This window comes from Petromyzon marinus, chromosome 13 (assembly GCF_048934315.1).
Source record: "Petromyzon marinus isolate PM22_M1 ecotype Great Lakes invasive population chromosome 13, UKy_Petmar_22M1.pri1.0, whole genome shotgun sequence".
In the NCBI taxonomy this organism is placed as follows: domain Eukaryota; kingdom Metazoa; phylum Chordata; class Hyperoartia; order Petromyzontiformes; family Petromyzontidae; genus Petromyzon; species Petromyzon marinus.
This window is the reverse complement of record NC_133679.1, coordinates 2,828,329-2,844,964: the sequence shown is the minus strand read 5'-3', so window position 1 is coordinate 2,844,964 and position 16,636 is coordinate 2,828,329. Positions and strand designations below refer to the sequence as shown.

The 16,636-nt window shown below is 41.3% G+C and overlaps 1 protein-coding gene across 2 annotated transcripts; it reads right to left on the bottom strand.

The window, feature by feature from the left end:
• Positions 1-1,465: 1,465 nt before the first annotated feature.
• On the bottom strand, positions 1,466-13,954 carry CLK2 (CDC like kinase 2). Of its 2 annotated transcripts, XM_032953913.2 has the most exons (13): positions 13,794-13,954; positions 10,607-10,779; positions 10,053-10,290; positions 7,553-7,646; positions 6,545-6,611; positions 5,653-5,769; positions 5,285-5,451; positions 4,760-4,854; positions 4,293-4,422; positions 4,071-4,153; positions 3,899-3,978; positions 3,409-3,499; positions 1,466-2,222 (listed from the first exon to the last, which is right to left on the bottom strand). In XM_032953913.2, exons 2-13 carry the CDS (start codon positions 10,777-10,779, stop codon positions 2,037-2,039), a joined length of 1,521 nt encoding a protein of 506 aa, XP_032809804.1. In that variant the 5' UTR covers positions 13,794-13,954; the 3' UTR covers positions 1,466-2,036. The 2 variants fall into 2 exon arrangements, with proteins under 2 accessions (XP_032809804.1, XP_032809805.1); XM_032953914.2 differs by lacking the exons at positions 7,553-7,646; positions 10,607-10,779; positions 13,794-13,954 and having other exon boundaries at positions 10,053-10,125.
• Between the last annotated feature and the right edge of the window lie 2,682 nt (positions 13,955-16,636).

Genomic DNA, 16,636 nt, shown 5'->3' with positions numbered 1-16,636 from the left:
ACTGTGTTGCATGCATTACTTCATAATTTTACTTTCTCAAACTTCCGATTTTCTTGCTCTACATTTTGCCGTGCTGGTTTGTTTATAATCCATTCTCCTCCGGCCACTATGGTCCGGAATTCCACAACTCTCTCATTGTCCTCTACCCCCCCTCTGCCCCAACCCCTCCTCTCTGTTTAAGGCCTCGACAGTGGTGCCGTCATTCTTTGGAAGAACGTAATCAACCAGGTGGGGTGTTGACTGTTGTTTGCCGACTGTGTTGTATTGCATTATATTTCTAAGTTTACTTTGTTTTTTTTCTCAATCTTACCCCATGATGGTTGCTTGTGTTGCAATCGAAACAACGTATTCTATTGTTTCATTTTCTACTTGACTTTACCGAAAGAACCAAAGAGTAACATTATACATGTACAGTATTGAACCGTGTAAGAGTTTATTGAATGTTATTTTTGATTTCACCTTTAACCAGGTGTAAAAACTCTTGAGGGGTTATACACCCCTTGTGAGGTTATAAACCTCTTTTGCCTTTGGGGACGCAACAAATTGATGCAACTGGTGACACCGAATCACAATTCATTGAATTGGGGGTGGGGGGCTATATAACATTACATCCCGGTTTAATTTTAAGGCAAATTCAAGGGTTCTCAAAACGAACTCCCGTTTGCACACACTGGCCCGCGTACACAACGAAGCTGCATACATTTTGCAGCCTACTGGGTAAGCAAGCAAAATCTTAAATGCATGTTTAAAAGAACATACCGCCGCATGAATGTACATCCAACGAGCCGATGCAAATGTCGGCAACGTTAATTGTGCATCGGCCAGTTAAATGTAGCTCACGCACAACACTGGGAGAGGGGGGGGCATTCACACAGCGATTGTCCGTCAATGCCACATTTTGGCAGGCAGATGACAAGTTTGTAGATAGGACCTTCTCTGCATTCTTCAATTCGCACATTTGCTGGAATTCTCTCAAAAGCATGAAATCAACTTATCCATTGCAGCCTGCGTGTTGACATGGCCGTCCATTTGGATAATACATTAGCATTTAATGTTTGCAGAATATAGAGCAGGCATGCCCAATGAACAAGTGGCAGAAGCATCCAGCAATAAGTGAAACAATCGTCAATTAATAAAGGTTTTTGGGTTAGATCGCGCAAGTTTAAGTGTCGTAACCCTCCACTACACGACAGCCAATTAGGGATTTTAACGTAAACAAAACACCAATTAGTTACTTCAGCCCAGTGTGTTGCTTATACTTATGTGATCTAACCAAAAACCATTATTGGTCGCGAAAGCCTACTTATTTAATTATTCGTTGGACATTTTACTATTGTAACGTTAACCTGGTTTTCAACAATATGCCAGGTTCATGCATTTGTTCATGATTTTTAAGAATATTGTCTATTAGCCTCAGCCACTGCTATATATGAAAAGTATGACAAGAAGCCACCAATAAAACAGAAACTGTATATCTGCGTTTAATATAAAAGTACATATGTGCAGAGCTCACATTTAAAGTATGAGAATGACATATAAATGGCCCAACAAGGCACACATAAATAACTCAGCTCCTCCAGCCTAAATTTGTAGATAACAAAAAAATTACATGTATCTTCTGAACTTACACCAATTATTGCTGGGTTCTTTTATATTTAAGTAAAAAAAGATATTTTTACCCAAACGTAATTAAGCTAGTCAGTATGTTATTTACATGATCGGAAAAAACATCTGAACTGGCATTTCATATCTTGAATAAATATAATGGCAAAAGCAGTGTTAAAAATAGCTTTGTCACCGGCTAAATAACGGAATCTGGGGCAAAAAAAACCCAGCAGCAAAGGCTATTTTGTGACATAACACTGATGCAAAATACAGAAACAAGGAAGGTAATCCATCTAACCAGACCAAGCACCATCATGTAAAAGACAAAACATGTTACTGTCAGGAATTCCCATAAAAATGGGCCACACTTGTAACCCTCGATTGCCTGTGTGACAAGGTGTGGGTGTCCATTAGCGAGTTGTGGCTTCACATCATCTGCTCAGGTCTCTCGGAGTGTCTCGCCGCACAGCTGAGCGCTGATCCTGTGCGAGCAGGTCAAAAAAAGGGTGCTTAAGAGCTTCCCCCAGCGTGATGCGCTTTGACGGCTCATACTGCAGCATCTTCTCAATCAGGTCGAAGAGCTGGTGGTGCTGGGCATCATCGCACACTACGTACCTCTGCGGGAATAGAAGAGACAAACCCGTTAAATAACATTGCCGTTTTAGTTAGGATTATATTTTAAAAAACACAAAATGCAATGTTGTACAGCATTGTGTGGGTGACAAAATAAAAAGCCCATCTGCTCTTTCAATGCACAAAAAAACATCCATCAAGCCAAGGGCCTTCAACTAGGATTGTTAGGTTTATCAAGTCAATATCTACACTCAAAGTAACATTGTTTTATAATTATGCTTATTTACCTAAGAAAAACCTGTCTCAAACCTTTTTCAGGAGAGTCCTGCCCAGCCTTTACAGTAGGTGCCACCATCGCAAAATGCAATCGCAATTGGATAATTTGCACATTTTTCAGCATTATGATGAATGGCCAATACCAGTTAGTGTTTAGTTTAGCAATGGGAGGGAAACCCCTGCAGAACAGGGGGAGAGGAGAATATGAACTCCACAAAAAGGTTCCAGAGTCTGGAATAAAATCCAGGGGGGGCTGTTGCCAAGGCACAATTACCCTTCCACACAACCTTGCCACCCAATGACAAAAAACTTCTCGGATGCAAACGGTAAAAATTACAAAATCCCAGGATAGGGGGCAAGTGTCTCCATTGGACAACCACTACCAAGTTGACACAATATTGCAATTATTGTATTTAAAAGAGGTATGACTCTCAGTTGTACCCCTTGAACTAACCACCATCTGATTTTGAGTAGTGTTTTTTTCAAACAGTGCCAACAGCTATATGAAAAACGTATGAATAACGCCTTTTGGCGTCATCTGGTCGAGCACCAATTGGGTCGAGGCTCAAAAGAAAGCCATCCCTTGGTGTGGACCAATCAGTTTCAAGGACAATGCATATATTATCATACTATGTTTTTCGTTTGCATTTTGACTGCAGGTATAGTGGTTAATGCAGACATGAATCCTTGTAAAAAGGTTTCAGTTTTGTTGCCAGAAAAAAGGGGGAAAACCCTATTAGTATTAAAAACACATTAATTTTATGACAACCAAAAGGGAAAAAAGATCATCTCTTGTAAACGTGTATCCCACTTCACAAATGTTATAACTAAAATCATACTTTTCAATTACATAAAGCTATACAATTTCCCATGGTTATAGAAATGTTTATTTGTATTCACTGGTTTAAAACATGTTCGTAATTGAAATGTTAATCAAAGTCTAAATAGACTTACCCTCAGTGGTTTGCAATTTTCCCGCACATATTTTCCAGCAGAACTGCTTTCATCCCAATCCAGATGACCATGGTGGAAGTACTTCTGCTTCCTGTAGTAACAGTCATTACAGTCAATATAGCACAAATTTTGTTCCAAGTATTAGAAATGAAAACTCACTTCCAACCGAGTCCCAGGATGTATTGCATTCTCGGGTAAAACATTAGGTGACAGCTAGTGATGTCTCCACAACTCTAAACAATTTGCAGTACATACGGTTAATTAACATCTAATAATTTGATGTGATCAAGCTATAATTTTGTTTGAATCGTATCAAATGCTAGTCTACAAAAAGGTGCTATTATGACTTGTGGCTTTTTTTTTTTACCATTACTAACAAACATTTCTAAGAACACGGTCATCTCATATTAACACGGTAATATGCATCGCACATGCGATGCTTGCGCGTTTTCCACAAACTACACGTGATCAAAGTGGTGAAGAAAATTACCTGGTCCTTCTGACCATGCGAGAAGGAATCAGACCCAAGGTCCTCTCCATCATGGCCAAGTGCTCTCTGTTGTCATGAGTCTGCAGAATAAGATAAATTCACAAGGTATTGCAATGCATGTAGACACACAGGCCACACTCATATGCAACGTGTAATTGTATTTGTGTCGCACCTGGAACAAGGTGAACCCCAAATAGAACTCAAAAACAATGCATCCAATGCTCCATACATCACAAGGCTGCGACCATCCAAGCTCTGTTAATAAAAGACAAAATAACATGTACTTCATGAACAGACCTTCATTAAAATGCACAATTGAATCAGCGAGATAAGAGTTTTGTGCACTACAATAATCAATGTTGACATAAAATATTTACTGGGCAACTGAACTCACCCAAGAGGACCTCTGGCGCTCTGTAATGTCTTGTTGACACAATAGTGCTGTGATGTTCATAATCAAAGGTTGCACTTCCAAAGTCCACCACCCGAATGTCTGCATTTCTCACAGTTCTCTCATCACGTTTCTGTAAATATAAAACACATTCAAATAAGTGTATGTTTCAAAAATGCACACGCCAAACTCATTTCATGAACTTACATATGTAATACACCCATGATGTTAATGTCTCAAAGTGCAAAACGATAAATGTGGTTAGACCGATGTTCAGCAGTTTTATATGCATCTGCCATGCTGTAATCATTTTGTTGAAGGGTTGTCATGTTTCTCGTTATCCATGTCTTCAATTACCCATTAATGGCCCTACATTACTCAGCACCGACTAACAAGTGTTTTACTGTATAAAAGGTGCTCGCACTCTTATGTTTAACCTTAACAAATGCACAACTGCTTAACATACATACCTTTTGTGGGTTGTATTTGATGTCATATTCTGAATCCACAAACAGAATGTTTTCAGGCTTCAGGTCTGTGTGGGTCAATTTGTTGTCGTGTAAAACTGCGAAGGCAAAGAACACATTAGTATTTTGCAAACTTTTGTATCAATATATCATTTTTTAAAATCTGTCCCCCCATACTCAAAATGGTGCTCAATGTTACTAATCTCGTTCACATTTACAGAGCAACTTCACAAGATATGACCAACAAATCATCTACCAGTGTAGATTGGCAAAATGGAATTTACCACTCAAGTTGGGTAATTTAGCACTCAACCAAAATGTTCATTTCTACACTATCACAATGCCCTCATAACTATATAAACATCCAGTTCACTACATGTTTTTCAGCACCTTTGGTAAGTGTTTCTATGTTCAGAAAGTCAATACTTCCTCACAGATTACATAAAACAATACAAATCAAAGCAACCTCGTGTTGACAAACAAATAACACTTGTGTTTGCCTCAAAGCACGAACGCTCATTTATTTACATTTGATGGCGTAGCAGAGTTGGTAGGCCATGAGCCTGACTTGGTGCAGTGGGTATGGCAGGTAGTTGTTCTCCTTGAGGAAATCAAATGTACTCAGGCCGAGCAGCTCAAAAGCAATGCACATGTGCCCATGGTAGTCAAACCAGTCGTACATCTGTACGCACAGACTACAAGCACACAAAAGGATTCCGCTTTCAGAAGTGTTTGGCAACAAAAAAGACGGCAAGTTTTGAAAAACTAAAACGTTACAAAATATCTGAATGCTTATTTGCATTGAAATAGTTCAGCACTTGTGCTTTCACATTTTAAAAAGGCACATAAAAAATATATTTTCAAACCTTCATATGAAACGTAAATGAATCACTTACTATTTATTTCGTGGATCCTTCTCATTGATTTTCTCCAAAACATTGATCTCCAGCCGTGCAGCTTCTCTGTATTTGTCTACATTTTTTATTATTTTAAGTGCAATTTTTGCTTTCCCCCTGTAATACAAAACACAGACCACAACCAAGCAATATGGCATACTCTTACTCCAGTGCAAAATACAACAAAGTTCTTGGTTATTCAAGACTAGCTTTACTACCCAGTTTCGCCCGGGACTTGGATTCACCACGCCCGGCCACCTTCGTCTCCCCAGTGGCGATGTTCACACACACCAGATACTTGTTTGAGGCGGAGTCGACCTAGGAGAGGCCCAGGCCAGGACCGGTTCAAATAATCATCACCGGTGGTGGCCGTGAGCGGGAATCGAACTCGGGTCGCCAGGTTTGTAGCGCAGCACGTTAACCACGACACTACCACTCCCCCCACACATATACGCGCGCACGTCCATAGGTACACATACACGTGGTTGCTGCAGACAACTTTCAGGGTGCGTACGGCAGTAAACGACTGAAACAATAAAGCAATGCTGCGCGAAGAACGCCTTAGGCCTGCAACACATTTGTATGGCACTTTACTCACGGAGGGTTGGGGGGGATGTGTGACGTCAGCAGGCACACTGCGTTACGCTTCCAGATGCGCGGGTGACATGACAAATGTGACGTCACCACTCACTTGCCGTGCAAAATATATGCATTATTGCGCCCCCCCCCCCCAAAAAAAAATACAAAAGTCTATTTTTATAATTTTTGAATGGTTTACAGTCTGGAAAGTACCCACATGGCAAATTTCAAGTTTGCTGCATGTCGGGAAGTATGCTAAACATTTTGAACACACATTCACCAATTTCCATTTTATATATATAGACAGGCTTACCGGTCATGATCGATGCAATGGACCACTTTTCCAAAGGTACCCTCACCTAAGGTACTGATGATCTCATCTAAAAAAAAAAAGTATTTAATGTTTCACATCAAATAATCTGCAAAAAGCATGACATAACTTATTTTATGCTTGATTTTCTCTTTCGATAAATAACAAATACTGTAAAAATTGCAAACATTAGCAAGGTTCCAGCCAACCGTAATCTGTTAATCGAATAAGATTGCTCACTACACTGTGCACATTTGGCCAATATGTGCAAATGTGTTGTCATGTCATGCATTTGATACAAGCCAACAACCTTCCCATCATTTCATGCAACTACATAAAACTATGAAAAAATGTCAACTACAGTGGATGCTGGATATAAGCACGCCCTTTGAGAGCAAAGTCGGATGTGCTTACATCAGAAGTGTGCTTGTATCAGAAGTTTCCCTTTGCCTCCCCCCCCAAGTGTAAGGATGTTTTATACATCAGAGCTGTGCTGCTTCTCTAAGGTGCGCTTATATCCAGCAACTACCGTACCTTGATGCAGTGAACTAGTATTAATAAGGGGTAATGGGTTGTTAAAGGAAGTTATTACATATCCAAGTTCATCACTCATGAGTAATAAAAATCAATGTGGCATTGATGTGATATGCCCATTGTCGTGAGGGTGTAATAAAAAAAATCCCATTAAATAATTTTAATATCTTGGTAATTTTTGTCAAAGGAACCTAAAATAATGGGCATGTTAATATTTTCATGAATATGCATTTTTTTAAATCTCAGATGTTCAGGTGTGGACCTGTAGTCAAGTTGACATGGAATGGCTCTGATTGATAAGTGTATTGGACATTGCATTCCTATTGTCGCTTATATAATCAAGCTTAATTTATCTACCAGATAGCACATAGCATATTAACTTTAACAGCATATTTAAAGACAGAAGACAACAACTTTTTTGTACATTGGGATCATTATGCAACTAAAGAGCACTAAATGTTACGAAAAACGCTGTACATCTCGCTTGTAGCCAGTCGCCGATCCGATAGATCAGATGGCCATCTTCATCATCTTCCACACTCTTTGCCCTCCTGGTGCTCTGCTTGCTCCGCTGAACCAGGCCGTGCAACATCCAACCCATTCCCGAGGCCACACAATCGGCAGCACGTACGGCCCGGTGTTGGCATCAAAGCACATTTTCAAGGGTGGGTAGCCCGCGAGTTTCCGGTTTGCCAATCATTCGATGTCATATGGTACATGGGATGTAACAATAAGGATATTGCAAGGCACATGTGAAGAAACATCACTATTCCATACACCATTACATACCTCACGTGCTTACAATTAACAGAACAGTGAAATAAATCACAATCATTAACCAAGATCTTCCATATTGCAAAAATTGTATAAGTGTAAAATCAAATAAAAACAAATAATTGATTAAAGAAAGTGTATTTTGTTAATAGTTATACTACATAAAACACCCTTATCTCAGTTTGTTTTATTCAAAGCTGTTTAATGATTTATGCCAAAACCTAGGATTGCTTGTTAATAAGTATAAAACATTTGTATGAACCAAATTGAATTGCTTAAGGTCCGTGTGGAACGAATTAAAATTTCAAAAAGGCAGAAATTCCTTAAAGCAGTGGTTCTCAACGTTGGCAGTGTACGTTTGTCAAACACTGATCAAAGTGCAAGTGGGCACGATCCCTCCTTCGACTGCCCACTCCAGTGGCGGTCTCAACCATTGGCCATCATTACTTTTAGCGACGTGTGTCCTGCCCAAGCTCACCACTTACTTTCCTTTGGATTCAACAATAAGCATCCCTTTATTGTCCACCACCCTAGCTTAAAATAAAACACAAAACCATTATTGGATCGTAGCTTTGATATTTTGAAAGGAGGCACCTTTGTACCCGTTATTGCCAGGAGGCAGTTTTGGCCAAGATGCTGCGGATGTTGTTCCAAAGTCAAAAAAATAAAGTGACACTGGCTGTTGGGATGTCCCTCTTCAATGCATAGAGTTTATAACACTCGGTTGAGCGTAGGAAGTAGTGGCCCATTAAACAATGAATTAGTAGTTTTTCCTGTACGGTATATCTACTCAACCAGCCTGTGCCACCCCCGAACTATGGGTTGCGAACCACTGCCTTAAAAGCTTTCAACCTGAAATGGCCAGTTTTTATTACACACCATAAGTGGCCATTGCATAATCGAACATGTTAACTACTATAATTTTATCAATTGGGTTCTGTTGAGTTACATCTTGCAGGCATCTCAATTAGAGCTATTCCCTCCACCACCTGACAAAGTCAAACAAATCGCGTTGTCACACGTGCAAATGTGCCTACAAAGTTTTGTTTTGCAAATGCTAAGCTCTCAAGTGACAACTAATGATGCTGGTTGTAATTATCGACTGAACCATCATCGTATACAGCTGTCAAATTGTTGCTTTCCTTTTCAACATGGCTGGTTGTTGAAAAACAACATCAACTGACTGACTCTTTGGCAGGTGGTTCAGAGTTATAGATCTATTTGACATATACCTACCCGACTGAACGCAAAAGAAACCAATTATGAATAATATTGATCGTGAAAGCCTTAGTATGGAATGTACTGCAAATTTATAGTTGAATATGGATAAAGTAGTTATGAAAACTGAGTAAGGGTGCAAAGTCCACATATACAAGTAATTTTACCTTACAAATTTAGAAGTTACAAAAAATTACGAATTTTTCAAATAACAAAATTTACCAAAACAGACAAGATAACTAAATGTCTTAAAATGTACTTCTAGTTTTGTTTTCTAATTAAGGGTTCATTCACAAAAAGCAATTGTAGCAAAGTACATTTCAGTGTACATATACAGCCCTAAAGTTGCCAATCCAATGAAGGATGAGGGCCTTCTCCGACTGTGCGGTCAATATAAGTTATTTGACCATACTTCACCATGTTGGTCAATGCATGTTGAAGGCCTGAGCATTGATATGGCAACAGAAGTATAGTGCAACAATTGGTTATGCTGCACCACCCTACTCTGCCCACTATTGAGCCCCACATCGTGTAACAACCTGTCATGCATGGTGGTCACCCATCCAAGCATTATTTAGGCTAATACCTGGTTTTGCTTCCAAGATCTCATGAGATCGGGCACATTCTAAGGTGATTTGATCAAAAGCATAATTTTGCCAATACTTTAAGAGCAAACAAATACATTTCGCCCGACTATTTCGATGTCATTAAATGTGACTAAAATAAAAGGCAAAGCCACCATGAGCTGCACACTTGAAGGCCACAGTGGAAATTAAGAACATCCCTCTTCATCAAATCTATATATTAAAAAAAACACACTAGTTTCGCTTTTTAATTGTGTTCGTGTCTGTAACAAGAGAACAAGCAGTCGAACTCACATCGACTGGACCCTCGTGCAAAAAAATATATCTGTTAAGGCATGCTACCTGAACAAAGCGAGCATCTAACATTGAACATACCAAAGACGGTTCGAGAAAGTACTCACCGAGGAGGAGCGACTGTACGAGCGTGTGCGATGTCTTCTCCTCCTCAGCCGTCGCCGGCTGCTGCGGTAGCTCTCGTCGTGATCGTAATCACGAGAGCGGTGACGATAATCGAATGACTGAGGAGGTAAATTGAAGGCCTCTTCGTAGAAACCATCCCCTCTATCCCTTACGTAGTCTCCTCTGTAGTCAGCGTAGTATCTGTCGTCATACATTCTCTGCTCGCATGAACGAACATAGCTGAAAGAGAATAATAATTGTGTCACTTAGATAAACAGTCACCCGGAGGAAGTCAAGAGCAGATGACGTATGAACATTCGGGTAATGACAAATGTTTACTGCTTCAGGCGTCCAAATGGAAACCACCAATAAAATAATCGCCCATGATAGAAACATGGTATAACATAACATTCCTGCAGGATCACCCAGCACCAACGTTTACGAAAAGGAACGTGACTGGAGAACACAACATTCATACAATCGCCACTATATTAGGACTTTGTGGGAAATTGTGAAAGTTGCTACACAAACTGGTCAAGACGGCAAAATGTTTTACCTGAAAGATCGCTGCGATTTTGTGTAGCAGCTGTCATGACGATTGCGTCTTGGAGAATGCTCCCTGCTACTGGATTTCTTCCGATGCCTCTTGCGGCTGCTGTAATCGTCTCTGTATCTGTAACTGTCCCTGCTGTCTCGGTCCGATGACCGAAACCTTTTCGGGTGAGGCATCTGAAACAAATAAAAAACACACATCATTAGCCATATACACAGCCCACATTCCACATCGCTTGTCAAGTGTTCACCAGAGCGCAACCTGCCAGGGATCAGCAAGCAAATGGTACCTATGAAATCAACACTGCTTCACTGATGAAGACTGGCCTATTGGTACCTATAAAATCAACACTGCTTCACTGAAGACTGTATTCTTGGTTCTTTCGGTGAAGTCACGTAGAAGGAAAATAAAACAATAAAAGTATTACGACGTTTCGATTGCAACACAAGCAATCATAATCAGGTGTGAGAAAAAAACCACAGCAAGAAAATTTGAAAAAAGTGGCTAAAGTGATGAAGACTGGCCTATGGTACCAATGAAATCAACATTTCTTAACTGATGAAGAAGACTGCCACACACGAATGTACACTGGATTTATATTGTCCAGCACTGGCTCAGGGATGCAAACAGAAACGAGCACCATGCGACACGTTTGTGCGCACGAGGACATCGTTAATGCATCATCTGTATTTACAGTGTATTGGAACAGTTTTTTTTAAGCGTACAACTTTTGGAAATTAGTGGAATGTACAAGTACAACTTTCCAAGGTAAAAGAAAAACAGTTTTTCATTCCGGTATTACTTTAGTTTCAATGAGTGGTGGCAAGGTCTATTACGCAGGATTATCAAAGGAAAGCCTCGTAATCAGAAGCATGTGATCTTGCAATAAAAACAGGGGTCCTGACGTGGCATCTAGTAGAGACTTTAAGATACCCTTGCATTTAGTTACATCATAAATCACAAGTTAGTGTAAAACTGTGTAAAGAACAACTGCCTTTAATGCAGCATGTTATTCAAAAGCAGTTGTATGCCACTCATAGCTCCACGAAGGTGGTGAAATGATCGTGTCAGTGAAAATGTAATTTAAAAAAGAAAACCATTAGGAGTTCTTGCATAAGGTTGTATATGGCCGATGAGTAGACTTGAATGCATATGTATAAGCAATGTTAAAAAAAATTAAAGGATGGAGATATGGGCAACGCTGATCAGCATATAACTGCACAGACCAGAAGAGGTGAAAAGGGCCAACTGTCCTGTAGCTTGACCACGATGCTATTCAGAACATGTTCTCATTGGGAAACCGCAAGCTGCGAATACATTTGATACCCGAGGTATGAATCAAGGTTTGACATGCCAAAACAGTTCTATCATGCATGCAATTTAAAGTAGGGCCCTTAGAATGGCTGGGAAAGCAGTTATAGTTTGCTGTTGAGATGAGCAATAATGAACATTTCACGGCTGCAGGTGAGGCAAAGTGATGCCAGTAAAGTGGAGACTACTATGGCAGAAGTGTGTGGATAATTTTGATTTTAAGTGTAGAAGTGATATCAGATCCTATCAATGTTCAGACATGTCCACACTGAACTAGTACGGTTCCCACTAACCATAGAAAAAAATCCCTTGGAAGTAAATTTAATGTGCTTCCCCGCTCAAATTAGCATGTCATACTAATTAATGTACGCCGACATCTGGAATTCAGCAAATTTCACATTTATGAGAAGCAACATCTCCATCAGACAACCAGTTTAATTCCCACAAAGTGGCATTCACTTTATCGACCCCAGGAAGATGATTATGATGGGTTGCATCAACCCACAATTCGGCTTTACATTTTTCTCAATATTCCCAGTGTGCGGCTTTGCCCACAAGCACCACGTGGGCAAATGGCGGCATACAAAAGTGGGGTATTTAAAACAAAACTCCCCCCGACACCAGCATTGCAAGTTTGGTATAATAGAGGGTGTTTTGGGTTACATCTTGTAAATGTGTTGTTAAACCCGCCCACACCCATTTATAATTAAGCGACATAAGCCAAAAAAACCCTCTATCATGGATATTGGTCGCGAAAGCCTACGTGTTAAATTAAGTTTCGCATGTTGTGGTTATCGTGCCACATGTAACCCAGCACAATGACACCGACAAGGCAATGGAATATTCGAGAACTTCAGTGTACCATTGACTTCACGGGCCAACCTACATAATTACGTTGTTTTTACTGAGCGAGATAAGTTTCCCGAGTTACATAACAGCTCGCAGTGCTTCCTTTTCATACCCCCCGCCCCCAACAATCCACTGCCATATTTGCCCCCAATTAATGGACGCGCGACGTCAACACGGTGCTTGTGTCAGGCTAGGTGCACCTCGAGGCCACGCGACCAAAGTGTTATGAAATTAATGGCCGAGATGATTGGCAGATGCACGAGCAGTGCTGTTTTTGGCAGCGAGACCACCATTGGCAGTTGTGAGCCTCGCTCCTCTACCAACGGACAATTACGAATTACAACCACCACCATTCACACCAACAACAACAACAACCTTACTTGCGAACCTCATTATCACCACCATCGAGCCGTAATTATCACATCAACCACGGCCATCGCCACTCCCTCCCGAAAAGACTTGTCGTGTGCGATGGCGCGCTGAACAACACGGCCACAACGTAAACCCCACTATTAGCGGGACATGGCTGAGGGTGAGGGGAGGATGCCGTGGCGAGGGCCTTCACCCAGCAGCGGTATCGACCGCGGCACGGTGGCTGACCGCGGCCGCCCCACAACGGCTCCATCACAGCACCAATCCTCCCTCCCCCCCTCCTTACTACAACAACCGCGGTTTAAACGGGGAGCGGCAGCCTTGCCAACTCCGCCACCCCCACCTTCGCTCGCATGCTAAAAAAAAAACCCAGAGCGACGAGCCGCTTTATTTAATGGCTTATACAAAAAAACAATGTTTCCATTGAGGTTTAAGAATTTAACATTTTGATTTTCGGTTGGCGGAAGAGGAGAGAGCAGGGCGAGGAGATCCCTCCCGCTCCAACCGCCGCCATCTTTGAGTTTTAAGGGCTGCGACGTCTCTGGGGGTTTTTTATATAAATAAAATCTCCCCTCCTCCTCCGCATTGAATTAAAGGCATCGGCGCACGACAGGCCGTCGTCTACGGGTCCTCGGGAGTAACCTCAGCGGCCGCTCACCTTGTGCGCCGCAACGCCCGTGTGCTTGTCCCAAAGGAAGTCCGTGGTGGTGGTGGTGGCCGCCGCTGCCGCTTCGCCAACGTCGCCGTTCACCGTCCGAGCCGCCGCTGCCGTACTCGAGAAGATGGCGGCGGCGCGTGACGTCACGAGGCGCGCGACGTCACCGCTCGCGAGACGGGGAGGGAGGGGGTGTTTGAGGGGCGGGGGTGGGGGGTTTGAGGGGTGGGGGTGAGGTGAAGCTGCGATGGCGCCAAAATGTTTAAACGACAACAAAATTTTATTTAAAGCTTTCGTGACTGCAGGGATTCATATTCTTGGTTCTTTCGGTAAAGTCACGTAGAAGGGAAACAATATTGTTTTATATTTTTTTTTATTATTTCCCTTCTACGTGACTTTACCGAAAGAACCAAGATTATGACATTCTTGATTCTTTCGGTAAAGTCACGTAGGTGGAAATTTTTAACAAAATAAAAAATAATATCACGACGTTTCGATCGCAACACAAGCGGTCGTCCACAGGCGGGAAAAATAATCCAGCAGTGGAAAAAATTGCGATCAAAACGTCGTGATATTATTTTTATTTTGTTAAATTTTTCTTACCTATGTGACTTTACCGAAAGAACCAAAGAGTATGGGACAACAACGTTTAACGCATGTTCTTTGGTTCTTTCGGTAAAGTCACGTAGATATAAAAAAATATAATAATAATAAAAGTAAATAAAATAATAACCACGACGTTTCGATCACAACACAAGCGATCGTCTTTTTTCCTCATGAAGACGATCGCTTGTGTTGTGATCGAAACGTCGTAGTTTTTATTTTATTTACTTTTATTTTTTATATCTACGTCACTTTACCTAAAGAACCAAAGAATATGAATTCCTGCCGTCACAACAGTTTTAAGTCAAAATTAAAAGTTTAACGCGTAGTCTTTCGTGACCAATATTGCCCATAATAAAGGTGAGGGGGGGGTGTTAGATGTGTCGTTAAACCCGCCGCCACCCTACACAGCCATGTTGTGGGCTTACTCTCCAACACACAACCGGTGTGCTGTACTAGTAACTAATCGGCATGTTTTTGTTTACGTGGCAACAAATCTTACTAAGTGTGTCGGGTGGTGACGGGTTTAACGACGCATTTATACGCGATCTAACCCCAATAAAACCTTCACGATGAACGACAACGCGACGATCCGCCCGCTCCACACATCTATCTCTGCACATAAAGCACGTCAAAGTGTGTGTTGTTTGTTTTACACACAAGCCAATTAATCCACGGGCCCCCCTCTGAGTGAATCATTTCATCAGCGTTGGTTCAACGCAAGCAATACCACAGGGGGATCTCGAAACTTCCAAACTCAGGGGAAGGAGGGAGGCGGTCCTAAAACGTCGGACCTTTTCAAACAAACCTCAGGGTCCTTCGTTAAATCGCAGTTACCCTGGTAACTATCAATAAAATATATTTTTTATTGGGTGTCTCAAGGTGGAGGGACGAGGGTTAACACCCCGACCTCCCTTCGATTCGCCACTGGTCTCTGGACCGTCGTTTCAACATTCAGTGCATCATCAGCAGTCCAGGTTTGAATAAAGCCGCGTTTTAAGCAAATGCACTCTGGGCCGGTTTAAATCTTCTATATCTCATCGACAGTCGGGTTCATGAGATCTCAAATCAATATAGGCTGACGAACTGAATGCTGTTTAACGTATACGGGGCACTCTAATTAGAATCTGGGATACGTTCATCTTCTTTGGCCATGCGAAATCGTGATCGTCAATCGTCAGTAGGTGGCAGCACTGACGGACAGCGCCAGTGGGCAGCAGACGCTGAGCTGGTGGCAACGCGACCACTCAGCTTCAGAGTCAGTGCCGGATTACCCCAGTAGCAAAAGTAGCTACATACTACTACATATTGTATTTTTGTCATTTGCATATGTATTTTTTCATTCACATATAGCTACTACATATGTAGTAGTAGTAGCTACTACATATACGGGCCCCGCAATTTCAAGGGCCCCGCGCTAAATGCTTTCAAGCTACCAATTCCGGTTCAGTGATTCTACACTTGCTCGAAAACTATAGTACTACACTGCCTTCAACTTTTTATGAACGACTGGGTGTTTAAAGTTAGCGATTTTTAGTTTCATCTGGCTGTATAGCAAATAAAAAAAATACAATTACTTTACTATGCAAGTAAAAAAAATGTGTTTTAATATTTACGTGTTTTTTTTATTTAGAGCCCCTTTATAACATATGCCACTAGGGCCCGCACTAGCTTAATCCAGCACTGCTCAAAGTAAAGTCATCATCAGCAGCTACAAACAAAAGCAACAGAAATACGGGAAATTATTTGATGAAAATGCGTTGTCAGCGGTAAACAAGCACAAATAACAAAAACTGAAGACTTTTATCAATAATACCGCCTTTAGAGGAAAAATTATTACTATAGACGACGTTCCGGGCAATGGCTTTTGAGAAAGGGCCATTGCCCAAAACGTCGGCTGCTACATGTATATTTATCCTTATTAGGCATTTAGCTCTTTCGGTAAAGTCACGTTGAAGGGAAACAATAAAACAATAAAATATATATAAAACAATAAAATTCTTACAACGTTTCGACCATAACACAAACGTTCATGAGGCTATCCACATATACAAGCACAGAGACAATTTCAACCGAGCATATGGATTCTGGCTTAGCAATCATTGGAAGGATTTGATAGACCATTTCAGGTCTTAATTGATTGTTCACGCTTACAGTGGCTTTCAGACAGCATACATTAATTTTTCGTCTCCCCCCTCCTCTTTTCAGAACATAGATGGACTCGCCCTTCTAAATAAACTGCC